At 48.3% G+C, this 21,182-nt stretch overlaps 1 protein-coding gene across 1 annotated transcript in view; it reads left to right on the forward strand.

Moving 5' to 3' along the window:
• LOXHD1 (lipoxygenase homology domains 1) overlaps nucleotides 1–21,182 on the forward strand; it is a 150,038-nt gene that overhangs the window by 40,231 nt on the left and 88,625 nt on the right. Inside the window, exons 6-12 of the mRNA XM_032859476.1 lie at nucleotides 2,663–2,811; nucleotides 11,997–12,120; nucleotides 14,442–14,692; nucleotides 15,716–15,851; nucleotides 16,420–16,580; nucleotides 17,584–17,670; nucleotides 18,104–18,239. Of these exons, the coding sequence (XP_032715367.1) occupies nucleotides 2,663–2,811; nucleotides 11,997–12,120; nucleotides 14,442–14,692; nucleotides 15,716–15,851; nucleotides 16,420–16,580; nucleotides 17,584–17,670; nucleotides 18,104–18,239 (1,044 nt within the window). The remainder of the gene's footprint in view (nucleotides 1–2,662; nucleotides 2,812–11,996; nucleotides 12,121–14,441; nucleotides 14,693–15,715; nucleotides 15,852–16,419; nucleotides 16,581–17,583; nucleotides 17,671–18,103; nucleotides 18,240–21,182) is intronic.

The raw sequence follows: 21,182 nt of genomic DNA on the forward strand, positions 1-21,182 counted from the left end.
AGGAAAATATTGATAAAGTCCACTAAAACTAAAAAAATGCCTGTATGATGAAAGACACCATAGGCAGAGGAGAGATGATAAAAAACATAGTAAAGTATATGAACAGAAAAAACTACAGAAGAGCATGTTCTTAGTGACCAACATATATGGGTTGTTTAGATCTCTCTCAGCAATGTACATATTTAATCTCTCCAAATAATCAAGAGAATATAAATTAAGATCACAATGAAATACCATTGTATACATACTGAAATAAAATTTTCAAATATATATCTTAAGGATGATGTGGGGGATGGGAGCCTCATCACTGCTGGTGGCAATCACTGTGGAGCTCCCATCTTGGAGGGCAATTTTACAGTAATACCTAACACACCAGAGGGGAGCACACCCAGGACCCAGCAACTCTTTGTATCTACTCAGAGCACATGTCACAGATGGGCAGCAGAATGCAGATATGGAAGAGCCCATGTTAGTGCTGTTCACAGTGGCAAAAAAAAACTAGGCACAACCTCAACGAGGCTGCCCGACTCCCAGGAAACATGACAGGGCTGTCTCTGTTCGATGACTATCACACAGCAGTTACACAAATGAACTCAAGTTGCTAGCATCAACAGGGTGACCTGAAAAGCCTAGTATTAGCTGACAGGAAAGTCAGTTGCATGCAGCATGACAGGGACCATGATGTAATGGTGAGGGGGGAAATGGTAGCAACTCCATCATGAACACAGCACCTGCATGGGCAGCCGCATCGTGGAGACCCATTCAGCTCATCCTCCCAGAGGACCCTAGACAGTGGGGCCATTTGCATCCCCAGTGTGTGGATGAGGACCCTGAGACAGAGATGTGCGCTGAGGTGTTTTTCTTGTAAATTCTAAAACATGCAAAGAAGTATTTTTTGTATGAAGATAGCACGTGCAAACCAAAATCCATGGAGACGATACAGGTGATGGTGTTTATTCACAGGAGGGAGTAAGAGAGTGTGGGTGCCTGCTGAGACTTTAGACCTACCTGTCATCTCTTCTTTAAAGAAGAGAAAGGTCTGCAGTGCCCGGGTGGCTCAGTGGGTTAAGCCTCTGCCTTCGGCTCAGGTCATGGTCGCAGGGTCCTGGGATCGAGCCCCACATCGGGCTCTCTGCTTGGCAGGAAGCCTGCTTCCCCCCCTCTCTCTGCCTGCCTCTCTGCCTAATTGTGATCTCTGTCTGTCAAATGAATAAATAAAATATTTTAAAAATTTTAAAAATTAAAAAAAATTAAGGTCTAAGCCAATTAGGCAGAGTGTTAGCACCTGTTCTGCCTTTGAAATCTGGTGGTGGGTGTATGGGTGTCTTATACTACTTTTCTATGTGTTTGAATTGTTGCAGTTCAAAATGTAGAAAGATGTAAAGAAATTAAATTTTAGAAAAGAAAGCAGGGGCACCTAGGTGGCTCAGTCAGTTAAGTATCTGCCTTCGGCTCAGGTCGTGATCCCAGGATCCTGGCTTTGAGGCCCACATCAGGTTCCCTGCTTGGCGGAGAGCCTGCTTCTCCCTCTCCCTTTGCCTGCTGCTCCCCTACTTGTGCTCTCTATTTCTCTGTCAAATAAATTAATAAAATCTTAGAAAGGAAGAAAGGAAGGAAGGAAGGAAATGGATGGCACCAGCTTGATGCTTACATGGGGCTTATGTGGGCTATAGGTGTTAATATGGCTTGCAAACTTGGGGACATAATACTGGAAAACTGCAAAGTAGGAAGAACAGGTTAGAATGGATCTTAATGATCCATGATCACCTGTGTGACTTCTGGTGTGTTATCCAGCTTCTCTAAGCCTTTTTCTTCATCCACAAGATGGAATTAACAATACCCCTCTTGGATTGTGGTGACAAATAGAAAAGAAAAAAATAATCTTTGTGGAACTAACGTGTCTGATGGTAGCTGTCATCACTGGTTTCCAGAAAAGAAGACAGGCCTAAGGGGGTCTCTTGGCAGTCAGGGGTCCAGCACAGCCTGGACCAACTCCCACAGCTGTGCTCCCAGTTCAAAGACAAGAGGCTGGTACAAGCCAGACAGGACCTCAGCTCTCAGGATGGAGATATACCTGGGTTCACCAGGATGGGAACTCCAGGCTAAAACAGAAAGCAGAAACCCAGTTATGGACCTAGGCACAAGCCACGTACAGGGCAAGTTTCTGCCTTGACTGGAGGTTGGAAGGATTTACAGAGTCTGGAGATCTCAGGATAAAGCTCTCTGTGTTGACTTCTTAAAAAAATTTAACAGGGGTGCCTGGGTGGCTCAGTGGGTTAAAGCCTCTGCCTTCAGCTCAGGTCATGATCTCAGGGTCCTGAGATAGAGCCCCACATCGGGCTCTCTGCTCAGCAGAGATCCTGCTTCCCCCCTCTTCTCTCTCCACCTGCCTCTCTGCCTACTTGTGATCTCTCTCTCTGTCAAATAAATAAATAAAATCTTCAAAAGAGAAATTTAACATTATCGTTTGAGTAATTTTGGGTTCAGAGCAAAATGGAGTGGAAGTACAAAAGTACCTACATACCCCTGTCCCACCCTCCCACCACCTCCCACCATGTTGGCTTTTGAGACCACCCTCCAGTGGGCAGATGATTAAGCTTAGAAGTGGGTTTTTCCTCTTCCTCTGGTCTCCTTTGTAAGTTTCTTATGTGTGTGTTTACAGGGGAGCGTCGGCTGGAAAATGAAAAGGACAACTTTGAAAGGGGGGCTGAAGACAAGTTCATGCTAGATGCTCCAGATCTTGGGCAGCTGATGAAGATCAATGTTGGCCACAACAACAAGGGTGGGTCTGCAGGTTGGTTCCTGTCCAAGGTAGGTTCAGTGGCCTGTCTGTTTTCCCTGTTGCCTGGGAGGGGGAATTCTGGCTCTTTAGGGGGCCTATTTCAGCCCTAACCTCCCTCTCTTGGTCTGTCTCCACTCTTCTGCCTAAGCCTGCTGGCCAGCCATGCTGCCTGACTCCCAGCCTCCCAGACCCTGTGCATGTTACCACCTTCTCCGAAAGCCTGGGGCTCCCATCCCATAGTAGCTAGGGCCTAATCGCCCTTCAAGACTCAAGTTCTCCCTGACTCCGGCCCACCAGAACCTCTCCCTCCCATGAATGTTTGTAACCCTGCCTGCTTAGGGCATTCATCGGACCCTAAGTTTTCTTGTGACTTATCTTGGGCTATTGCCCTGCCACATCTGCATTTTGGTGCCTCCTAATCTTACCAACCCAAGAGAAAGGTGTGAATCCAGAAGAAAACCAAAAGACATCTGAGAAGCTAACACATATACGGTTCAAAGTTTGTGGGGAGAGCTCATGCCCATGGCTCTCTCTTGCCTTGCCCTGATTTTGAAGGCAAGACCCCTCAGACTCCCTCTCAGCCTAGTGCTCATTATAATCACTTCTAGCAAACTCTTGGCTGCAATTTTAAACCTACAGCAGATTAGAGAGAGAAAGAGTCATTGTACTGCATAGGGCTACTGAGGACTACAGTGGGGACTCAGAAGATACGGGCTACCAGCCCTTTGCATATATTCCCTTTCATGAGGCTATCAGTATATTTCAGAGCATTGCAGAATGATAGGGAAATGTTATTGTAGAATATATATTTGAAAAATATTTTGAGAAATATCTTACTGCTTAAAACAGAAACCACTCAGATTTATAACAATTTGACTACAGAGAATGAGGCTGCCTCATAGCTAGGGTTTTGTTATTGTTTAACTTCATTACCTTCTTATGTCAGCAGTGTTTGGCTACAATTATCAATTGAAGAGCAGCGCTACATAACTGGGGCTTCTTTTTCTCATCTCACACAAAATCCAGATGGGGTCAGCTTGGGGCTGGTGCAGCTGCTTTTAGGCCCCTGCTCTCTTGCTGTGTCACTATCCTGGGCACTGTGGCTTTCATCCCCGAACCACTCCCCGCACCTTGTTGCCTCATGATCACACGATGGCTGCTGGACCTCTAGCCATCTTATCTTTGTTCCAGACAGGAAAAAAAAGGGAAAAACCAAAAGAGAAAACCTTTTTCTTTTTTTCTGGCAAGACTTGCTTTATTTTGAGAGACACAGTGCCCTCCTTGGGCTTTCTGCCTAGATTTCATGGGCCAGAAATGAGTCGTGTGGCCGCTCTAGCTACAGCAGAAAGTAGGACAAGTGGCTGGCTTTCCATTCTTTGTAGTAGAAGTAGGCTAAGAAGAAGGTGCTTGGGAAAGGGTTGAGTGAGCATCCTCGCATGTCTGCCACGCTCCTCCTAACTAGGCTGGATAGTTCCCGAGGGTACCACCCCGGCTCTTGGCCTGGCTTGGGGCATGAGTTGGTGAAGTGAGGGGTGCCAAGGTTCCTTTGGGAAGAAGGGGGCTTGCCTGGCCCTAAGAGCAGCCAGCCTGGTGCTGAACGGGGTTCCAGGGGGCTAAATGCTGTTTGGATTGGAGAAGAAATGGGGCAGGAGTCCAGAACCCTAAGTAGCCTGTGAATAGGCAGAGTTGGGTCTTCAGGGAGGAGAAGGGAGAGGAGGCAGGGGCGGGGTGGGGGGGTGGCGCCAGAGCAGATACCTCAAAGCCCCGTCCCTCCATCCTGGGAAGGAAGACAGTCTGGGTGAAGACCCAGGGCTAGTGCACGAGCTGCAAGGTGCACCCCAGGCCTGAGTGTGGCCTTGATGAGATTTTGCCCCCGCCCCCTCCCCATTGCCGTCGGGCTCCTTCTTGGTCACATGGGCCCACTCACCCGACATGCTCTCCTCAGAGACTTCACAAACGAGGTGGCAGATTTGCACGCCAGAACACGCCCCTTTGTTGTCTTCATGCTCAAAGGAAAGGGCAGCTTGGCAGAGTGAGAACATGTTTTTTTCCTTTTCTTTTTTCCCTTTAAGATGTTGTAAATCTCATTCCATTGCCTTCTGAAATTTGATATTGAAGCCAAGGGGATTTTTGTTTCTTTCAGGATTGTCTGTTTTATTTATTTATTTTTTTCAGCCAGAATGCTTGCAGAATTTTCTTCCTTTATATTTATAATAAGAAATCTAGAAGAGGGGGACTATGGTAGTTCATTTATAACCCCGTCCGCTTTCCCTTCCTCCCTCCCTCCCTTCTTTCCTTCCTTCCTTTTGTTTTTGTTTTTAATTTCTCAGGGACATGATTAGGCTTTACTTTGATGCAAAGGATATTTATTTATAATTTATTTATTTATTTATAGTTCAGAAAAGAGATCTCCTATTCTATACCAGATTCTTGCCTGGATAGCATCTGTTCTGGCCTCTTCTTTGGGAGCACCTTAGCCATTTATAGGATCTCAGTTCTCTGCTTTGTAAAGCTCTCTGCTTCCCTTTGACTCCTTCCCTCCTCTGTGCTTTGCATCCTGTGAGAACCCATTGTCTTCCCCCACCCCCTCATTGACTGGTTCTTCCAAACTCTCAGGTCCATTCCTTTCTCCTGTCAATGTGCATTTTAATTCTGAATGTTCCTATTATTTTTTTCTTCTTAAAAAAGTGATGCATATTCACTGTAAAAAGTTAGGAAATAAAAATAAACAAAAAATGAGATAAACTTAAACCATCACGATTTTACCACCCAGAGATAACCAGTCTGCATATCTTGGTGCATACCCTCCAGCTATTTTTCTGTGAATCTATATACATATATCTTTGTTTATAAAATGTCATCATCATTAACAGTGTTTTACAGCTGCTTTGTTTCCACTTGGAAATAGAGCTTGCAGATATCCCCATGTTATTTCAATAGAATGACATGAAAGTCTTTACAATGTAGTTTTTTAATGAGTGCTCTAGTATTTCAGTGCACAGATATACCATGACTTATGAAACTGACCCTCTTTTGTTGAACATCCCTTTTCTCAGCATTCCTCATACCATAAAGAGTGCAGTGACATACATCCTTGTAGCTTATCTTTATATACATCTAGAATCATTTCTTACGATAAATTCCCAGGAGTTGGTTAAAGGACTCGCAGGATGGTGAGAACTTGATGGATTTGCTGCCTTTTGGTTTTGATACCTTTCCTTATTTAGTCTAGTTCCCTTTAATACCATCTTTTGCCCTGCTGTCCTTAGAGATGTGTGGTCCTATTTCATAAAGACCAAAATTTCTTGTACTCCACGAAGCATGCCCACTTTCCTGATCCTGGTACTGTATGCTGTGCGGGACCCCTGGCAGAGTTCTACCTTTCTTTCTTTGGAATGATGTTTCCACCTTCCCTCCTGCCCTTCCCCCTCCCTTCTTCTTTCTTTCCTTATTTGCTAATCAGACATTATTTTGAACCGGAAGGCCAAGCAGGCTACTTTCAGCATGAGATCGATTCTTCTCTTTGCGGCTGTCACATTTGCAGGGGTGAGGTCAGGGCCCCATGTGCCTGCTCTCCACCCCCAACCCTACCCCAGTACCAAGGCAGGTGTCCCTCTCCAAGGTGTGCTGCCTTCTGAAAAGCTCCTAGCAGCCTATTCCTCTACTTTAAGCCAAACCAGAATGCTTCCTGGGGATAAGACAAAAGACACCTCCGGCGCTCTGTGGGCGAGTGTGCTGGATTTCCTTGCTATTTTCCTGAGGAAGGGAGGAAGGAGGGCTTTAGGTCCCGGGCACGATGGGTGCAAGTGGGCAGCCAGAGGCTAGGGAAAGGCACTTTGTGATCAGGCTGTGGACAGCCAGCTCTAGCATCCTGTCTCTCCCACCTTTCGTGTCGCACTGTCCCTCCTCCGCTCACTCTGTCGGATCTGCGGGCCTGCAGCTCCCCAGAGATGCCACTTAAAGGGGCCGTTGAACTGACTGTCTCCAGATTTGACGCTTGCACAGCAAGTGCTCCTGGTCCTCGAAACTGCCAGGCTGTTTGCCTTAGACTTCGCATGACAACCTCTCCTTTGGTGTTTACCTTTACGGGCTTGGTGGGATAAACCTAAAATCCAGTATAATTGACCCATTCATAGGTGGTCTCCCTTCTAGTCATCTGCCCACGTGTGCTTCTCAAGCGGTTGGGCCTCAGGGTGACCCACACACCCTTCCGCCCTGCCTCTGCCTCTCCCGGAACTGGGGGCGCTGGCATCCTTCCCCAGCTCTTGCCCCTACCCATGGCTTGGGCCTCCGTGTCTGGTTAGTCCACAATTTTGATCAACTCAAATGGTCAGTGCAGTTCAAAGACTGCTTGGGAAGAGCCACGGTCACAGGATGGAACATTACACACCAATGGGTCCTTTCCTTGGTCCGTCTGCTGCAGTAAACAGATTGGCCCAAGGCCCTTTGGCTCATCAGTGGCAGGCTTGTCCATACCCCAGGTCCTCTGGACTCCCAGCTGGGACTCCCTCCACAGTGTCACATGTTAGTCCCGATGAGGAGATCGCCGCTGGTGCTCCCGGGGGTGTTAGCACAGCCTGCACCACCAGCCCTGGTAGGACAAGGAGACAGAGGCCCCTGGAGTCAAATTCAGGGATGGCAAGAAGCTTGGTCTGTCCTTCCCTTACCAGTTAAAACTCAACAGTCAACAAACATTTATGTGGCCGCCAACTGCAGTTGTTATGATAAACATCATTCTGCTCCTTAAAAGAGTAAGACAAGGGGTGCCTGGGTGGCTCAGTCGTTAACGGCTACCTTAAGCTCAGGTCATGATCCCAGGGTTCTGGGATCGAGCCCACATCGGGCTCCCTGCTCAGTGGGAAGTCTGCTTCTCCCTCTCCCACTCCCCCTGCTTGTGTTCTCTCTCTCGCTGTGTCTCTCTCTGTCAAATAAATAAATAAAATCTTAAAAAAAAAAAAAAGTCAAGTCCCTAAAATAATCATACCTATTCTGCTGTAAGGGTATCATATCCCAAACTTTCAGGGAGAGCCCGGCTTTCAGTGAACAAACATTCTGTCTTGGGATCCCCACGAATAGAGTAGTGTTGATCAGACCAGATTTCCTGATTGGGACACCAGAAATCAGAATGACCATGACTTTAATGCAAAGCAGGAGATAAAAAGTCTTGAGTAAGGTACAAACAAAGGTTGTGGGGGTAAGCTGTGTCTCACGGGGCACCAGGGGGTACCCTGGGGAGGGTTTTGCCCGGAGGGGCAGGGAGGAGGACTCCTGTGGGCAGAGGAGGAGGGGCTGGAGTGTGGGGCACAGACGCGGAGTAGCGCTGGGCCAGAGCATGGGGTTCAGCAGACTGAGGAGTGGGAAGTAAATTAGGGAGGTGGGTGTGGGCCGGGTCTCTGCAGATCTGATCATAATAAGCCATCAGAGGTCTTTGTTGGCCAAGGTGGAGCAGTGGTCTGAAGTGGTAATGAGGGACTACGGGGGTATGGGTGGGCTCAAAGGAGAGGAGGTACAGAGGAAGAAGAGAATGTTAGGGCCTCACCATTCAAAGGCTGACATTAACAGTTATTTATATTATTTGACAGAGTTTTTCAGTATGATGACTGAGAAACCTTGAGCCTGAGGGGAAGGATAGCCTCACGACAGAAAGAAAATCTCACCTTTCTTAGGTGGGCCTCAGTTTCCCCCATAGAATACTCTCTCGCTCTTCCATGAGCCGGGATCTTCCCTACTAACTCCTAGATGCTGAGATTTGTTTTAAAGTCAGTTCATAAGCTCTGAAAGTCTTCCTTTTTTTCTGCTGTGTCGAAACTTACCTGTCCTTTGCCCTATAATCTTAGAACTCTAAAAGGGAGCCACAGTTCAGCAGTGGCTCTGGGGAGGTGGTGACGGCTGCTCCCAGGTCATGGGCCACTTCTACCGGATTACCTATGTGCATTTTTAAAGGGAAGACTGAAAATTCCTTGAAAGCAGAGGCATGTTTTACGTGCGTTGCCGGCCGTCATGGCTGGCACACGGCGGGAACCTTCTGCAGCCCCCTCCGATTGTGCGAATCCTGGGCACCTTGGCACGTGGGTGAGAGGGAGGAGACCCGTCCCCCTCCTTACGCCACTCCGTGTGTACGGGAGGGTTCGCTTTTGCACAGAACAGGCCTCTGTTCCAGTCAGTTCATATGAAATTGGTAGACGTTCTTCCAGTACAGAGTGGGGAGAGCGGTTATGAATCACAGCTGGCACGCCACATCCGTCTAAAAGCTGCCGACCCCAGGCCCCACTCCCTGGGCTCACCCACACGTGTTTACCCCGGGGGGCAGTGGGGGTGCGAAAATGGAAGCCCAGAGGCCCTGGATCACTTGGGAGTGTCTGTGAACCATAGTAAAGAACAGGGAAGAGATGACCCTGTTTGGCAGCTCCATCTTTTCCTCTTCTCCTTCGGGACAGTGGAACCTTCCTGGCTTTCACCATTGGCTGGTCTCACCTTATGACTCCGCTGTGTCCTTGGTGCTGCTGAAGACAGTGGGCTCCAGCACGGACAGGCCTCACCTCCCCGGGGTCTCATGAGCCCAGCTTTCCCTCTCGCCTCTGAGAAGGCAAGCCCTGCCCGTGAGCTTGTCTTCTGAGGGAGGGTATGGCCCCAGGAGATAACGTTCTTGTTTTTTATTTGGTCATTGCTTCTGTCTGTCCGACTGTCTGTCTGTCTCTCTCTCGCGCGCACACACACACACTCCGCCCCCCCCCGCTCTCTCTCTCTCGGCGTATGCTTCTCTCAGTCATGGGGAAGGGGATTTCTATCTCCCCAGTCTTCCACAACGTTCTTTGCCTTAACAACAGAATCCGTGAAGCCGAGATCTGGTAGGAACACCGACAGACATTTTCTTCTGTTAAAAAAAAACCGTTCCTGAGATATCCTGAATTCTTCCAAGTAATGCCTTGAAAACTCAGAGATGTCTGAGCAGGTCGTGAACAGAAATGGGAAAGCTGCCCCCTCCTCCCTTAGAAGGGACCCTTGGGTATGCCCCTCTGAGCAATAGCGGTCAGGAGTCAGCCAGGACCCCCGTCAGCAGAGGCCAGAAATGCCTTTGGGAGAAGCTGTGCCCCCTCTCCCTGGCTAGTCTCTCCATACATTGGTCATTTCCTTCCCTGCCTCCACCTCTCTGCTCCTTCCTGCTGTGCGATGCTCCCAGATATTTGGCTTTTGGGGAGCCAGCCTCCTCCAGCTTCATCCTGCAGACCTGGCGGCCACGAATTTTCATAGATGATTGTTTACACATTGTAATAAGCACCTGGAAAATTTTTAGACCTGTCCGTGGACTTTTATACTTTCTGTACCAGTACTTAAATCTGTATCTTCTCTCTCAGCCTTTCTTTGTATTCAGTATTTTTGGAGTTTTAACATCTTGGTTGTTATTCAAAAATTTATGTTTCAAATATCACCTCTTTCCTTTGTGATTCAGCTAGTTTTGTCCTGGGGAGGTGTTAAATGGTGCCCGTTCTATTTTTCAGACTAGCTGAACTTCTCAGGTCAGGAATTTCCATCAGACACCAGGCCAGTAGAAGGCCCTTTATGGATGACAGCTCCGTGGGCTGGAGGGTGCTGCTCTGGCTCTCGAAACCGTGGCTGGCACACTTGTCTGTGTGAACATTTAAATACAGAGATGGTGAAGCTGTACATCTAGGTTTATTAGTAGACTTGACAGCCTATCTGATAAACTGGGTCCTATCTTCCTTCACTTTGCTTTTTCAGTTCTGTGAGTGTCAGAGTAAGGGGGATAGGAGGCAGGCTAAAGCCTCAGACCTTTGTCATTGACTCCCCAATCTCCCCCTAACATGGAGATGAAAGCCACAGAGAAATGTGCAGACAGGAGAATTGGGAGAGGCTGGACTTCAGTGGCAGAAGTCTCTCTGGGCTGTGCCACCATGGTCTCCAGGCACTCAGCTTGAGAGTACAATCAAATTGGCAGGCTCTGAAGGGTGATTCACACCAACCAAACTCACAAGGGCCTGATTTATAAACCAAAGGCTGAATGTTGATTTATCGGAGAAGGGAAGCCTGGTAGGACAGTGGCTTCTAATCATTCACTCAGGCCACTGGCTCCCCTTAATGGGTTGTGTCCTCAGGAAGACAGTCCTTGGCCCAGAAGTTTCCCTAATGAACACGGAATTAAAACAAGGTGAGATGACTTAGGCAGTACACCACAGACACTTTGATATTAGGAAATGAGTCTTTCATTGAAATCAGAGCCCCTCTCTCTTGGGCAGTCTTGGGACCACCTGGGCAGACATGTCCACTTTCCCTGTACAGTGCTATGAATAGAGGGCATGTTCTAGTGATGGACCAGTCTGCTTATCTTAGAGTGGGTTTTCAGTTGGGTTCCTGGGACATTTGGGAAGGTCCCTCAGCTCCTGGGAAACTCTGAAAGACACCCTCCCCCCGGCAACCCCTTATCTGCAGCCTCACCAGCCTACCTCACATTGTGAGTGCCCTGGAGAAAGCTTTGTAGATGGCTGATTCCATTAGTCTCCCTGTCCATGGCTGATGTTTTCTGACCTCCTCACCAGATCTCAGGATTCTGTGTGCCTGATTTAGGGCTCATAGTTCTCCTTGCATGGACTCTGCTTCTCATCAAGAAGGTTAGGATCCCAATCTTCAGCAGGTGGGGAAGGTGATACTCTTGTTGAAGTCTGCAAATCTAGGCTTCACGCTCGGGTCTCACAGGCTACATCCTGCCAGATTTCCTGCCTTCAGTTTTTTAAATGATCTGCAGCGGAAGAGGGAAGAGTGATTCAGTTGTTGAAGTGGGAAGTCATTGCCAGTCATCGTCACATGCCTCTCAGTGCTTTGTGCCAGGTGTGTCCTTGTGAGAAGCTTTGAAGGGCCACTAAGAAGGTGGGAGTGTATTCTCTCTCTCTCTCTCTTTTTTTTTTTTTTTTTGTTAAGTTTTATTTGTCTGTCAGAGAGGGAGAGAGAGAGAGCACAAGTAGGGGAAGCAACAGGCAGAGGGAGAAGCAGACTCTCCGCTGAGCAAGGAGCCCGATTCAGCACTCGATCTCAGGACCCGGGGATCATGACCTGAACTGAAGGCAGACGCTTAACCGACTGAGCCACCCAGGCATCCCGAGAGTGTATTCTCAGAATTCACTCAGGTGGTGGAGGGATTCGATCACCAGGTGAGCCCTCCATGACTCTGGTCATCCCCTCCCTCTCTTCTCCTTCCCAGATTATCATTGAAGATATTGGGAACAAAAGGAAATATGACTTCCCTCTTAACCGCTGGCTGGCCTTGGACGAAGACGACGGCAAAATCCAAAGGGATATCTTAGTGGGTGGAGCTGAGACCACAGGTAGAACTGAAGAAAGGGGAGGCCCAACTGGCTAACACTTCGGTTTCTGCCCGAGGCACCATGTTCTTGTGCATGGGCCTGGAGGCTGGCGATCGAGTGGGAGCCAGCCACTCCTCCTGCTCTTGAAAGTCTTCTGTCCCTTTGGGCTGGAACCTGGGGCTCTGCTGTTGCCAGAGGAAGTGGGGAGATGCCCCTGAGCAAATACTAACGTCCCAGGGCAAAAGAGGTTATCCACTGCATACAGCCGGGATGTGAACTCCTATTCCATCGGACGTTTATGAGGGTACGGATTGGCCCTTAACTCCTCCTACTATTGAGTGCTTACTATACGCCGGACCCTCTGCTAGGCACCTGACCCACTTCAGCTCCTTTAATCCTCACAGTGACTATAGCATAGGAACTGTTACCTCTCCCATTTCACAGATGAGCAAACTGAGTCACATAGCTGTTAAGAGACCTGTCCAAGATCACAGCTGGTAAGTGACAGATCCAGGATTTGATCTGCCACCTATCTCTACCTCTATGAGTTCCACAGAAAACCTGCAACTCCCTGCATGGGAGGTCATGGATGTTTGAGAAAGTCAGGGTTGTGAATGTGCACACCTGAGAACGTGCTCTGCTACAAAGCTTCCTGTTGCCCACCACTGCACAGAGAATATGTCCAAGTTCTGGGGCACCATGTGCAAACTGCCCACAGTGCAGCTCCAGCTCTTGGGAGTATCTTTCATCATCTTATCTCCCCACTTCCACCTCCCCACCCATCCCCCTCCACCTCATCCATACACTTGTCCCTCTTTCCTGAACCTATGCCCAATTACCCCCCTTCCGCCTCATCTACCTGTCTTCTGCTCAGCTGTCCCCCACTCTCCTCTCCTACCTCAGACATGCCTTCCCCTCCCCTCCCTGCTGGCCTTACTCTTTCTCTCTCTTTATCTTTAGAACATCTTTCTCCTCAGACTATGATGCCATTTCTCTTTCTCTCTGTGCTACCCCCCACTCCCTTTGAGTCCTCCCTCCTTCCTGTGGGTAGGACATGCCCTTCCTTTGCCCTTGACTATGACTGCTCTCAGGAAATCCAGGGTGCCCCTGCTCCAACACCTTTCAACCTCACACATCATTTGTAACTGAGGCTTGCAAAGTATTTACTTAAAAACAGATACCAGAATGGGTCTGCTATGACCCCCCTTAACCATGTTACTCTTCCTTGTCCCCAGTGGTAGAGAGCAGAAGAAATGACTGCCGAGGGCTGGGAATGGCTGGTAGCCTGGGCCATGGGCGGACATCCCGGGTCTGTGTGTTTTGGAGAAGTGGAGCTAGAGACCCCCTCTTTGAGGGAAGGGGTCACCTTCCCCATCTTCATAGTCTCCCTGAGGCCTTGCAGGTAGTAAGCACTCAATCGGCGTTTGATGAACAGAGGAGGGTGTAAATGTCTAAATGAGGGAGGCATCTGCGAAGCCACACGTGCTAGCTCCAAAGAAAAGCTGGGATTTTCATTTCTCTGGGCTCTGGGGCTAAGGGTGGGCCTGGGGGTAGGGTGGAGGGCTGTGTGGAGGCTCAGGAGAACTAACAAGGACTAAAGGGCCATTGCCTTCGACTCCAGAACATAATGAAGGGAGGCCAGACCTTAGCAGAGTTTCCTGTCCAGATGCTTGTCTTCAGTGTTTCCTCTTACTCAGCCCCATCCCAGAGCTTAATTGTCCTTTGCTGGTGCTTGCCCAGAACTTCATGTCCTCATCTTGCCTCCTGAGTGACCAAAACCCCACAGGGCCCAACTACAGTGTTCTCTCCTTCCCTCATTCTTCCCTCATCCCACCATGTCAGGTAGCCAAGGAGGACACTAGTGCCCTCGATTAAAAGTTGTTTTTTTTAAGTTACGAGCAAAAGACCAAACAAAATGAATTAGATAGCCCTGGATATAAATCTCCATTAATGGAGTTGGCTGTTATAATTAAATCAGACATAACAGAATTCATCCGGTAGCTATTAATAATAGGCACATGGTAATTAATGTTAATAGCAAGTACTATTCTCAGCCAACTCAAATTCTGCCTTCTCTTTGTCAGTTCTTGTAATCAGGGCTGGCAGCTTTTCAGAGTAATCCCTGCAGTTTATTCTGAAACTCAGATGCATGGACACACAAACTCTGAAAAAGATAATGTGAAGCGGAGAGGGGCACTGGATGTCATCTGGGGCAGGAGGACAGGGAGGAATGAGGATGTATGGAGGAGGGAGGGCCATTGGAGGCTGGAGCCGGTGGGGGGGTGGGGTGTGGATTTTGTAACCAGCTGGCACTTTCTCCTCCCCTGTGGCTTCTACACCAGCTATCTCGTATGTGGTCACCGTCTTCACTGGGGATGTCCGGGGGGCTGGGACCAAATCCAAAATCTACCTGGTCATGTATGGGGCCAGAGGGAATAAGAACAGTGGGAAAATCTTCCTGGAAGGCGGTGTGTTTGACCGTGGCCGCACAGACATCTTCAACATCGAGCTGGCTGTCCTCCTCAGTCCCCTGAGTCGGGTCTCCATCGGGCACGGCAATGTGGGCGTCAACAGAGGCTGGTACTGCGAGAAGGTAAGGGATGCCCCCCGGGGATTGGGGGGCCTTTCCTGATTCAACCCCTCTTCTTTAATTTGCAAGTACAAACGCTGACCTGCTTCCTGCTTCCTACTTACTTTGGACCAGTGACAGAGCACATGGGCAGGCCCTTTCATTGGGCAGTTGGGTTGGTAATGTGACCATCCACCTTGTTTTGCTTATGGTCAGGAATGAGGGCTGTTCTATGCACACATCCAAGGGCCAAACGCAGGTGCTAGCTGGTAGTTACAAACTGTCCTGATTCTTGGTGTTGTTTCACTTCAGATTATAAATCTCTCAGTCAACAAGTATTTTGGGGTCTCCTGGGTGGCTCAGACAGTTACGCGTCTGCCTTCAGCTCAGGTCATGATCCCAGAGTCCTGAGATTAAAAAGAAGTTAAAGCTGAGAATCTAGCAGAGTGAATAGTCAATTCTTGGCTGATAGAAAATTTTGTAGTGTCACAAGAACATTCCTTTGGACATACCTAATGTGAGTGAGTGAGTGACCTCGGCTGGGTACACTTCTGAGTTCTAAACCCATGAGTTGAGAATGTGAGTAGAGTAGAGAAAGTATGGGAAGGAGGTTTGAATGGGTTCAAGCCCAGAAGAAGGTCGTTTATTTTTGTGTTATATTCCAGATATTCATTGCTTTTTATGTGATCAACCTTTTTTCTACAGACAAAGGGAATTAGTATACCGGTTCATCTGGTTTGGACTGAGATTTTTATGGCATGCGTAAAGAAATACAGTGTTCAAAGAGGGTGTTGTGTGTAGGGGGAAGAATTTGAGATTTGGGCTGATAAATTGGAGGATGGATGATAGCTACTCGGGAAGACTCCTTGGGGGAGGTATTTCTTGATCTAAGATTTAATGAGACCAGCAACAGGAAGAAAAGTGCCATTCCCTGAGAATCCTAATGTAGACCACCTTAGCATGAAGAGGTTGTCAAACACTGTCAGGAGGTCCCAACCAGGGCACCTGCTGCAGGAGACTCATGATCTGCACCACACCCCCTTCCAGGTGGTGATTCTGTGCCCCTTCACCGGCATCCAGCAGACCTTCCTTTGCCGCAACTGGTTGGATGAGAAGAAGGTGGACGGGCTGATCGAGAGGCAGCTCTACGAGATGGTGTCTCTCAGGAAGAAGAGGCTGAAAAGTAGGTGGTGAGGACCCGAGGCTGGTGTCCTCCCAGACAGGGCCAGCAGAGGCCCGGATGTCAGCCCCCTGGGCAAGAGCTCTGCTTGAAGGGGTGCACTTCTGCTTCTCAGTTCTCCTCTAAAGAGGAAGGGAGTGGGCCCCGCAGGAAGCCCGTCTCTCCAAGGTACAGGCCACACAGAGTTACGCAGTCAGCACCATGGCCAGTACCCCCATGACCCCAAACTGAATAACCTCATGTGATGGGCTAGATGGTAAACGGAATGGTTCAACACAGCGCGCTCTGGATATACACAGGGTGCAAGGAGTCAACTCTTTTTCCTATTTAAAACATACTATAGGCTTTTGCCATTAAAAAGATCATTGAGGTACCCTCTTTCAAGCAGCAAGGAATCCTGGGATCCCTAATATTGGCACCTGTTAGAGTGGGTTTCTGAGAGTGGGCCACACCTGTGCATGGTCTGCGCTTCAGTCCTAAACACCTTTGATTTGCTTCTTTTCCCCCACTGGTAACATAAAAACTCTTTACTCTTGAAGTCTTTATGGGACAACTTGACGTGTCTTTGCAGAATTCCCTTGGTCCCTGTGGGTCTGGACAACCGATTTGAAGAAAGCTGGTACCAATTCTCCCATCTTCATCCAGATTTATGGGCAAAAGGGGCGGACGGACGAGATTCTCCTGAATCCCAACAACAAGTGGTTCAAACCAGGCATAATCGAGAAATTTAGGGTAGGAAGGAAGTGTAAGGGGGGCGGGAGGGAGGAGGAAGGAGGAAGGGATGTAAGAGGTATTTGTCATGAGGATGGTTCTCTAAGCCAGATTTTGAATCAAATGTGAAGACAAGCGGGTGCTACACAAAATTCAGGCCCCTGCAAGGGGTGCCAGAGTGATCTATTGATTGAAAGGCGTCCGCTTTGGGTCTGGCCCTTCACCTCAATCAAACACTCCAGAGCCAAGCCTGGGGGAAAGAAGCAGGTATAGAATTTTCTTCAGGAGCCTAGAAACTTGAGGAATCATTGTAGAGCAGAGACCCTGAGCGCATTAGTGTCAAACCGCCTGATCTGAACTGAATTAGAGAGTGAGGAGCAAATTGAAAGGAAAGTATAAATAGTAGAATATTTTAAAAGAAATTTAGCTTTAAATTTCTGATGCGTATATAACTAGAGCAAGGCTTGTTTTGCCAACAGAAGTGTGCTCTGACCTTTAGGTGAGAATGATTTGTAATTTTCAGCTGTCTTCCCAGAGCACCCCACTGCTGCTTCTGCTACACACTCACTTCATTGCTCTTCATGTATTTGTCTTCCCGGCTAGACTGCAGGCCCCTAGGGAAAGGGCATGACTGTTGTATTGATCTTTTTGTCTGTTTTAGTGCCCAGTGGGGTCCTGGGGCTGTGGACCTGTGCTAATTTGCAGGGTTGCCGAACGGGTTTTGTTACTAGGAGTTTATTGCTTGGAAGATTTTCTTTATTCTGGATCCTGCTGTGGGTCAGTTATTTTTGTTCGGTTTCGCCAGGCCAGACTGAACTTGGGCGCTACACAGCTGTCTCGCCCTCACGTGCCCTTGGTTGCCAGGGCGTGAGAGGATACAGTCTACAAGAGTGGCTGGAGCAAAGCCATACTCACTGCTGAAGACTCGGCCCAGAGCGGGTGCCCTCCTGGGAAGGGGTCAGCTGTGAGATAAACACAATTCACTTGACTATGTCCACCCAAACCTTGTCATTTCTCCCTATAGATTGAGCTCCCAGATCTTGGCAGGTTTTACAAGATTCGGGCATGGCATGACAGAAGGAGCCCTGGTTCTGGATGGCATTTAGAAAGGGTGAGGTCTGCCATCCTGAGGTTTGGGAGGTGTGTGGGAGAGGAACCGGTATGGTCCCTTTCTAATGACCATGTCACCTAAGTTTGCCTTTGTGTCCATTGGGAGTGGGGGTGGGTGAGCATGGGTCTCACAGTGAGACCCAAATTTGGACCTAAGACACGGGGACTTCCTGATGGGGAGAGGACCTCCAAATTTGACTGAGAAAATGCTCAGGTGTTCAGGAGACTTGCCTTCTCCCCCAGTCGCCTGGCTGCTAGGCAAGCATGGGTCTCCAGGGAGCAAGAGGGATAGATGTGAAATCTGGACCACCTTCCACAAGAGTCATCTCAATGGGATGGCCTTGGCCTCCCTTGGACAAGATAACAGAAAGGTGACCCCAAGGTGTGATACAGTCTTGGTCCACCCTCTTGCTCACCCCAGGACTTCATTCCAGATGACCCTGGTGAACACTCTGACCAAGGACAAGTATAACTTCAACTGCAATCGCTGGCTGGATGCCAACGAGGATGACAATGAGATCGTGAGAGAAATGACCGCCGAGGGCCCGACCGTGCGGAGGATAATGGGCAGTGAGTACTGACCAGTTCTCTATCCCTGGCGAGGCGGTGGAACTCCTAGTTGGAGTGTGCGTGGGGGTCCAGCCCATGAGTGGATGGTCTCATCTGTTGTCGCTCATCACACTCCCTCCACATGCCAGTGTGGAGTTAGAAAATTCCCAGCCTTCTGACTGGCTTGTGGGAATCCCTAAGACAGGATGCCAGAGCTCTGTGGTGGTGGGTGTGGGGAAGGAAGGTGACATTTATGGCTCTTCAGGTGGGTGAGGGGATGAGAAGAATCCTCTCCAAGCAGTGCTTCTCCACAGCCTTCCTAACATTAAAGAAATATTCTCTTCAAATTATGCACAAGAGTCTCCCCAAAAGGAAGACTGTATCCAGAAGCCATGATTGGCGGCCCCGGATGAGTCCTCTGTGTCTATTTAAGGCTCGTAGAAGAGGAACTAAGCTTTTAACCTGGGGTCCAGTTTGCACATTCTCAGGGCTAAAGGGAGATCATTTTGCCTCTAGATTATAGCGGCAGAAGAGACTGAGGCACAGCACATGTCCTGTCCTTTGCTCTGGCAGACATTACTGAACAATCACAGCCTTCTCTCTCGCTGAGTCTGAAATGAGTTTCAAAGCTCCCTACAGGGCACTCTAAGCAGACGTTAGCAATTGATCTAAGCGGACATTAGCAGTTGATCTAAGCAGACATCAGCAATTGATGGGAACTGGCACTTAAGATAATCAACCCATTTGCTATCACTGTGGCAGTCCTTAATTTTTAAATCATATAGTAATACCGCAAAATTACCAAGAGTTAAGAATATATAGAAAACAATGTCACTCATCGTTCTAGTAGCTCTTCTCAATATTTGGAAAGCGTCACTCCTCAGACATTTGTACATCCAGTAGAAGCTCTGTGTGTATTTGTTGAAATGATTTAAATAGAAGTAAATACTCAAAAACATAGAAACCGCACATGGCAAATATCTGTTAAGAGATCGCACCATCTAGTCATCTAATTAGGCAATGCTGGCGATTAGCACTTTCTGTCATCTACTTGATGCTTCTTCGTTTGTAATTAAAAATGTGACCATAGAATATTTGCGTTCGAAGGCCTTTAAAATAGCGTAATGCAGGGGCGCCTGGGTGGCTCAGTTGTTGAGCATCTGCCTCAGCTCAGGTCATGATCCCAGGGTCCTGGGATTGAGCCCCACATCGGGTCCCTGCTCAGTAGGAAGCCTGCTTCTTCCTCTCCCTCTTCCACTCCCCCTACTTGTGTTCCCTCTCTCTGCATCTCTCTGTCAAATAAATAAATAAAATCTTTAAATAAATAAATAAATAAAATAGCCTAATGCAACTCAGGAAAACGAGGAGTTCTTGTCCTGATTATACAGTTGGAGACAGAGTCAGACCTAGAACAAGGTCTCCCGCCTCCTGTGTGCACAGGGGCTATACTCTGTCTTTTCACATTGTGTACTATTTTCGGTGGCAGCAAGGTAGCCATCTCCCTGGGAACATGGTAGGTAAGAGGATTCTGCCCCAAACTGAGACTTGATTTAGCAATATAGCCCATTGAGGCAGAAACACTCCTGTTCTCATCGGATCTAACCCTTCATGCGCCAGAACAGAGCCCGCAGATGTGAACCAATGGGGAGGGGGTCTGGAGACCCACCTGCTTCCTTGATCTTTCTAACCAGTTCTCTTGACTTCAGCTCCTTGTGTCCTGTTTCTGAAGTTACCTGGTGCTTTCATTCCTCAGCCTTTGCTTTCAAATTTCACAAGTGATAGCTCTGATCAGTTCTCTCTTATCTGGTGAGTTAGGGATCCTCAAACTTCCCTGAGTGTTATCACCCAGAGAGCTTGTGGCAACGGAGTACACGGCCTCAAGCCCAGGGTTTCTGACTCAGGAAGTCCAGGGTGAGATTCAGGAATTTGTCTCACGCATTTCTAAGTGGTGCTACTGGTGAGGAACCACTGTGCTAAGGTATTAATCACTTTCCCAGGGGCTGTCAAGCTCCCCAAATCTTGTTGCTGTTATCTGTACTTGTCCCTATTTTTTGTTTGGTTAAGTCCTGAAAATATCTGTGTATTGTCATTTTAGTGAGGTTTTTCCAGAAAGAAATCTACCATTTTTACCTAGAATGCCCAAGATGTTCTTTACCTCCATGTCCTCTTTACCTTGACTGAAGCCTGGCCACCCCATTCCTCCAAACCTGTTTTCCCGCCTCACAGACTGTGGGGCTGGTGATGGGGTTTTGCCAGACTCCCTCTGCACTCTCAGACATGGGGCTCATGCCATCTCATGATGTTACCTCTGCCCCAGATCAATCCCATCTCTGGTGTCCTCTGGTTACTTTTTCTTCCCCTGAAAGTGATATAATGTGTCTCTCAGTCATTCTCTAGACCCCCAACTCCTGCCATTGTTCTAGGGCAGTCTATTAATCTGCTCGGGCTCCTGTAACAAAATACCACAGACTGGAGGCTTAAACAACAGAAATTAATTTCTCACAGTTCTAGAGGCTGGAAGTCCAAGATCATTGTGTCAGCAGGCTTGGGTTCTTATGAGGCCTCTTTCCTTGGCTTGTAGATGGCAGCCTTCTTGCTGTGTCCTCACACAGTCTTCCCTCTGGGTCTCCTGTTTTCTGTGTCCTAATCCCTTTTTATGTCATATTGGATGAGGACGCACCCATAGGATCTCATTTTAGCTTAATCACCTCTTTAAAAACCCTACCTCCATATTGTCATATTCTGAGATACTGGGGGTTAGGACTATTTTTTTTTAAGATTTATTTATTTATTTGACAGATTGAGAGAGAGAGCACAAGTAGGTAGAGCGGCAGGCTGAGGGAGAGGGGGAAGCTCCCTGCTGAGCAGAGAACCCGATGCAGGGCTTGATCCCAGGACCCTGGGATCATGACCTGAGCCAAAGTCTGATGCTTAACCAACTGAGTCCCCCAGGCACCCTGGGTT

The sequence above is a fragment of the Lontra canadensis genome, unplaced genomic scaffold, assembly GCF_010015895.1.
Source record: "Lontra canadensis isolate GAN:19392208 unplaced genomic scaffold, GSC_riverotter_1.0 scaffold17, whole genome shotgun sequence".
Classification (NCBI taxonomy): Eukaryota; Metazoa; Chordata; class Mammalia; order Carnivora; family Mustelidae; genus Lontra; species Lontra canadensis.